The sequence below is a fragment of the Loa loa genome, assembly GCF_000183805.2.
Source record: "Loa loa unplaced genomic scaffold supercont3.7, whole genome shotgun sequence".
Taxonomy (NCBI): domain Eukaryota; kingdom Metazoa; phylum Nematoda; class Chromadorea; order Rhabditida; family Onchocercidae; genus Loa; species Loa loa.
In genome coordinates, this window is record NW_018108187.1 from 454,478 (window position 1) to 461,545 (window position 7,068).

At 34.1% G+C, this 7,068-nt stretch overlaps 3 protein-coding genes across 3 annotated transcripts; all 3 read left to right on the forward strand.

Annotated features, from left to right (window-relative positions):
- Positions 1 to 72: 72 nt before the first annotated feature.
- Positions 73 to 569, forward strand: LOAG_11250 (hypothetical protein; the record flags this gene model as incomplete). Its single annotated transcript, XM_003146772.1, has 2 exons — positions 73 to 250; positions 424 to 569. Coding segments are annotated over 2 exons (324 nt in total), but the record flags the coding sequence as incomplete, so codon positions are not given.
- Positions 570 to 1,272: 703 nt separating this feature from the next.
- Positions 1,273 to 2,324, forward strand: LOAG_11251 (DNA-directed RNA polymerase II subunit RPB11-a; the record flags this gene model as incomplete). The annotated part of the gene is made up of 3 exons (XM_020448321.1): positions 1,273 to 1,415; positions 1,829 to 2,003; positions 2,289 to 2,324. The coding sequence occupies 3 exons, from the start codon at positions 1,273 to 1,275 to the stop codon at positions 2,322 to 2,324; spliced, it is 354 nt and encodes a 117-aa protein (XP_020301523.1).
- Positions 2,325 to 2,393: 69 nt separating this feature from the next.
- Positions 2,394 to 4,614, forward strand: LOAG_11252 (hypothetical protein; the record flags this gene model as incomplete). Its single annotated transcript, XM_020448322.1, has 5 exons — positions 2,394 to 2,594; positions 3,067 to 3,354; positions 3,686 to 3,751; positions 3,874 to 3,996; positions 4,480 to 4,614. The coding sequence occupies 5 exons, from the start codon at positions 2,394 to 2,396 to the stop codon at positions 4,612 to 4,614; spliced, it is 813 nt and encodes a 270-aa protein (XP_020301524.1).
- Positions 4,615 to 7,068: the final 2,454 nt, after the last annotated feature.

Consider the following 7,068-nt stretch of genomic DNA (forward strand, 5'->3'; position numbering starts at 1 on the left):
ATCCATCGTTGTNACCAAATTTTCGGAAGTCATTGGTTGTATATCGTTTCAGGATAAAACTGAATTTTCTAGGATGATCTGTTGCATCTTGGAATCGATGATTCAGAATTCGGTAATTTGGAAAATAAAGACCTGAACCGAGAAATGATTATTAAACTCTCAAATGATTGTTATCAGTGTAAAAAAAAAGTTCCATTATTAAATTACTGTGATATAATGATAACGATAATGATGACGTTGATAATGGTGAGTTAGATAATGTCAATGCGTAAGCATCGAGTACCATGCCAGGAAAAGCATCGAATCCATTCCTGCTTTCCTCCGAATTTATCCTCAGCAAACTCTCCTACCGTATCCAAAGATGTCGACAATATGCACCGCCCCATCCAGTCTTTATTTTTATTGGTTCTCTTGTTAGTCCAGGCCTCATCTCGACTATCTGTCCAGCAGACCAAGCTTTAGGCCCAAGAAATAAAAGACCAGATCAAGAAAGGGATTTATCAAAAATTATTGATCACCTTGGCTCCAAGCTTTGTCATTCTTTCATGGAAGCGGTTATCGGTGCATGACAAATGCTATAAGTATAAAATGCTTGGAAATGGATGATCTGTTGATTTACTAAAGTTCTTGAGCAGTACAATACTTTAAATATTATAAATTAAGAGTAACTTGATGAGGAGCAAGTACTGACTACCTTTTAAGAGTTCTTCCACGGGAAGCGAAAGGGGAATAACTTGCCATAATTTATTTTTCTTCTACTTTTATTATCATATAACATGAACACTTGAAGCTTCACTTTCTAGAATTATAGGTACCTTTATATGAAGTACCACAATTCTCCAAATATCGCGCATCACTTTAATCCCAAATAGATCACGTTAACAGGAAGAAGTAGAAATATCACTCTGACGAAGGGTAACTCTTCATATGTTTAACTTGTGAGATATGCATTTGCCTTGTGGGTAAATCGTCGTGATGCACTGGTCTGAATTGATGAATGGAGGAAGAATTTGGTTTCTATTGGGATATTACTGAGGGGGGTAAGGCAGTTGTGTTGCTTGTTCATTGCTTTTGTTTGTAAGATGTTCTTCAGATGCACATCTGGAAACTCTGGATCCCGCGACATCGAGGAATTTCATTTTTTTTTTGTTATTTCCATTTTTATGTAGTCAGTGCCGACAGTGTATTCTTTGGTTAGTGTCGAAAAAGTTGTTCAAAATGTTTGTGTTTTCTAAATTTTCGTAATATTTTAATAGTAGTTTAGATTAGTTTATGAACGCTCCGGCACCGTTCGAGTCGTTTCTGGTATTTGACGGTGAGAAGAAGATAACTATCGAGAAAGACACCAAAGTACCTAACGCTGCTATATTTACAGTAAACAAGGAAGATCACACGATCGGGAATCTCCTCAAGCAGTTCGTTTCTCTTCGAATAACACAATTCACTACAAATAAAGATTGATTTAAGAATCAGTTTATAGGATGGATTCCAATTTATAGAAGTTAAATTAAAATTAGGCCTGATAGTTTTGCTCTTGAAATTTGGATGAATGACCATAGTGTATTGTTTATTGACTGAATCAGTTAATTGATTTTATGACAGCTTATTATCGAGTAATTTGAAGGTCAGTTTTGTAGCACAGCATTTAAATTTTAGTAGGCTAGTCTTAGGACTGTAATTGTTTTGTTTAACAAAATGCCAAGTACAAGAAGTAACAACAATGTGATAAGTTGATTATGGTATTGTGAATGAGCAGAAGCAGTTTACTTTCCTTTTTCTAGATTTGTTGCAGAAATTTCTTATAAAACTTATTCCGGTACGGTTGCAGTCAGTTGTTGAAAGATCCTCAAGTATTATTCGCTGGTTATAAGTGTCCACATCCATTGGAGCACAAATTTATCCTCAGAGTACAAACAACATCGGATACCACTCCTGCGGACGCTCTTACCAGTGCTATCACTGATCTTATGGCTGAACTTTCCTTGTTTGAAGAACGATTCAGAGTGAGTGGATTTTTACCCTATCCTTGCGGAAATTTCAACCTCACCACTCGTGGATAATACCAACATTCTCAAATGAAATAAGTTTTGGATATCTCTGGATGATAACCATAAAGCGTATTTCATCGGTAATTCACATTGAGCTTTTGCAAAAGGTTGTGGTTGAATATTTTCTGGCCTAGTACAAGGATTAAAATGAAGCGATTTGTGACTTTTATTATATTAATTTACCAATTTTCTAAACAATTTATTAGTTTAATTACTGAGTGCTTTTTTTTTTTTTTTCAGGAAGCTATTAAAGAACGCCGAGAAGCAAACGAATAAATAGCGTACGGTTATTCGGCTCAATATTTTTCCTTATTTTCAAGTCTGAATTCTTATTTATTAGAAGTGATGTTCGCAAGCCATCTAACATCATCTCAGTCGCCATCCTCTCCCTCACCATCATTATTCCGCTCAACAATATTTCGTGTACGTCGAAAACGAACTGCTGATCCACATGGGGCTTTAGTCATTTCATTGAAGCGCGCCAAACAAATGTCATCCGTAACAGAACCAATTATTTGTTTTCGAGCTTCAGCAACTAACTTAAAGGTGTTTATCTTAATCCATACTTGACTGTTTAATGATTTAGATAAAATGGTATACTGCTGATATGGTAAGTCTTTTTTAAAAGCCCTACATGTTGCGCATTCGGGAACTGTCGAAAGGCATATTACGTTGAAAAACCGACAACTGAATTGGTTGTTTCATATTTCTAGTTAATTTATTGTGGGAAGTGACGTATCTCATGTTCATTTTTAATATTATTAATACTCATTCTTTCCTACACACTTAGATTAACCCAGATACGAGAATCTGGAATACTTAGATTTATAGAAATCCATTATTTCGATTCCCATAACCTTACTTGTATCTCTTTCTTTTTTCTTTTTCTGTTTAGTTTTTAATATAATCCGTCGACATCCACTTTTTTTATCCATTAGTATAGAGATCATTTTTCAACTGTTCATAAATTTTAGTTTGTCAAACCAGAGTTGTTAATGTTTAAAATAATTTGTTCTAGCTGGGATTTGGTGATGTTACGCATTCACAACATTTCAACATCATTGATGTGGATCCACATCAGAACACTGTGAACACAATAAGGCCGCCACCATCCAACACTGACGACGCAATAGAGAATAGTGACAGTAAAAGTGACGTTTCATCTAACAACCCTTTGGAACTGATGAAAGATTCTGTGGAAGAACCATCGTCTAGCAGTAAGGTAATCGGTGAAACAACTGTCAAATCGAGTCAGATAACGTTAAATGGAGAACCGTTGGTTATGCTAAACGGTCAAGATGATGAAGTTAGTTCCGTCCAGTTAAATAAAAAGATTCAAAACCCTCATCATTAAATTACTTTTTTTGGAAGAGTTCTTACTAGTATTATTGGATTCAGAGTAAGTACATGACGTAAACAAGAGATTAGTACAAGTCTTTCGTTTCTTCATCAAGAATATTGAATGAAGGTCCAGTGTTATGGTATCACCTTTGTATTATTTTGTAAATGCATTTATTATTTGTTTTTTCCTGTTTTGATGTAATGATATTAACATGTAGAGTATATAAACTTTGTGTTAATTATATTAGAATGAATTAAAATTGTTGAAATGTCGAGATTCAGGTAACTGTGTTTAGGACTTCATTTTCGATTATTACTGGAGTTCCAAGGCAGATGGATGTATGGCTTACCAAATCCGAGATGTAAATATTTCGAAATTTTCTTTTATTTTTTGACTACTTATCACATTTGATGCCTAAATTATACTCATATTCTAAATGATTTGACTTTTCTCATAAATTGTAAAAGTTCCCACCACTTTTAGGTTCGCTTAGCAAAAGCTGATGATTTATTGTGTGATGGTGAAGATACAGAAAGCAGTGCAGAAGATGACGAGGATTCGAATGATGAGAACAACTGGCGTAACGATTATCCTGATGAATCCGAGGCAAGTATCAGGAGTAAACTTTACGTGACAAAAAAAAGGATTCAATAGAGATGATTTTGTTTGCTGTGACGGAACAAGAAACGTTTTATATATCTCTTTTAATTTGTGCATATATCTTACGCTTTCTAGAACACTTGTTATTCTTAGTCGTTACCTAAGCTTATGTCTTTTGTTAACTTTAGTTCGACTGCGATTGACGTATCATGGAATATGACAGGAGCAGTTGGAGCATTCTGCAAGATCACTATAAAGGACTTATTAATTGGTGTAGCACCCATTATATAGCTTATTGTTATTAATGTATAATAAGCATAGCCAATTTGCATACTACTCCTTAGAGCATTGAAAGACCGTCTATAAAGCAGATAATGTTTTTGCTGGTGTTCGGTAGTTGTGTTTTAAAGCAGTCCTTTGTAAAAATTGTCTAGTGTTGTATTGTTAAAAAGATTGTTTATTTAGGTTATTACTGAATGCTTATTTCAGCATACTTCTGGTTGTGGTTCAAACGAAGACACAGCATCAGATGGATTTAATGATTACGAAGATCTGGAAAGACATATTGGTGAGATGGGTTTCTATGATGAAGAGGATAGTGAAGGTGATAAAGACAATTGGTGAATCAGTATTGCATTATTTTTGTATTTTATACGTACCGTTTAATGAATTCTGATATAATTTGGAAGTTGTTAAATCTCATTTCATATATGAATGGATATGATATCTGAACTTACAAGTCGAATTACGTGTAAATTATCTCATCTCTTGTTAATTTTTAGAACCGATTTGTTCTTAAAGCTGCTGTTTATTCTGTCGAGCTTATTACAGAGGTGGGAACGAAAGTACGAAATTTCTTCAGGGCATTTCTTGTACTGGATTCTAAGTGAATTCTTAAGAAAGAAACTCTTTACTAATTTATTCCGTTATTTTCTCATTTTTATTGTAGATTGGCTTGTGGATTGGCTTTTGCGTTCAAGGGAACTTTTGCTTTAACTTTACAGATGCTGATATCTTGGTAATCAGGAAAGAAAAATCCACATTGAGGTAAAATAAGGCGTTAGTATTAGTGGAGATCAAATGATCTTATTTTCGAAAGCGATAGATTCGTATGTGTATCGGAAATGGGAAATCTCATGTATTAATTCTAAAAAACACAAACAGTTATCATACAGAAATTAAGGGTTGGGTGATAATGATTTATTCATCTCAGTTTGCACTGAATTAGCGGAGAGATGACACTGTTGGTTATTTGAGAGTCCTGTGGTTAAAGACAATTCGAACTAAGATAAATTCATAGGTGGTAGTACCTTTTCTACAGAAAGGAGTGGTTTCATAACTTGAGATGGTGAGAATTTATGGCGAACCACCGCGTACCGTGAAGAGGTATGGCAGTATGGTGGGGTTCAAACTAACTGCTGAATTGCATATTCATTCTATCATGCTTTATGCGACATATGATCATAAGGATAGCGAATCGGAAAATTTGGGAGAGAACCGTCCTGCAAACGTGAAGATCATATCATATTTCTGAATTTATTATAAGGCATTGACGATGATAGGATTTTTGATCGGTTTTTCACCTCATTACGAACTATGAATTTCCAAATCTTATGTTAGCTAAAACAGGGAGTTCATCATGGCAAGCCCTGGACATTTATTCATGGGACTATGCCAAGAAGGGGAAGATAATACTTGGTCACCCTGAAGCCTAGGCAGAAAGCAATGCTCCTCAGGAGCGGTAGCGTTAAAATATTGGATAAAACACTTCACCAAGACTCTTCCATCTCCAATTAGTACTTCTGCAGCTACTTACATCGGTTCAATAGATTGTGATTTGAAATCAGAAATGTGATTTCCGATTAACATCACGTGGTTCACAAAGAATTTATCATTAAAACCTTGAAATTCACATTCTGAATTGACAACTTACAAATCACAAAAAGTTGGGAAAGTGAATTGAAAGTTGAGAAGTTGAGAAAGTGAAAAACAGTAACAAGCGAAGAAAAGTTCATGGCTGCTTCAAAAAAGCAGTTTTTTTTCACTTGCATCACATACGATTAGCGTTTTACCAACTTTGACAATATTTTCAAACAATTTCAAAGGAGTATTTCCATCTCTCATTTCACCTATATACATGGTTGCTAGATTAATTTTATTCACTTATCCGTTTCACTTTACTTTGAATTCATCATTATCACTCCTCTCTCTCATTCATAATTTTCCTTACAGTCGCTTTTCTAGTATGAACTCGTAGACTTAGGCTACTTCTTCCCTGATAAAAATTTTGCTTATATTTGAGTGTTACTCTTTCTCCGCCAAATGCTACATCAGAATATTTCATCGGTAAATTTGATTTGTGATATAAGACCCAAACGAAGAACTCTCATTAATGCTTCAAAATGATACTATCTGTAACAGTGATATAAAAATAAACAAACTGCTTAAAGAAGCAGGGTGCATATTATCTTCATAAAACGTAGAATGAAAACATATGTAAATCCCACTTTTCGAGGATTTAAGAAAAAAGCCATGTTAGGAGGATCAAATATAAACTGTCATGGCAATTCCAATTTTGTCATTACTTTATATTGATGAAGAATAAAACAGTGTAACTTCTTCCCAACAAATCTGAAGTTAAAGTGACATCAGTTAAATTTCCAATTGCTTTAACAAAAAGGAACAATAAGATTCTTTCTCACTTGCTTGGAAACAATTAAATATAAGCAGTCATTCCCTCAATTATCTGACCCACTGTTAAAAGTTAATATTGATAAATGCAATGCTTCGCAATCTCACATCAAACATATAGTCTATTTCAAGGAAGTATACCAAATGAGTTTTTCAGAAGGCTGAGTGTAAGCTGATATATATGTATCCATTTATACATATGAGTGCTTAAGTCTCTCAAACAACTCGGCGGATAAGGAAAGCTCAAAAACAGTGATGTAATGGACAACAACAATTCATTTGTTACCGGATATAATTTTTTGCTCAAGAGCGCAGGTTGACAAAATACTGGATATATATATATATATATATATATATATATATATATATATATATATATATATATAT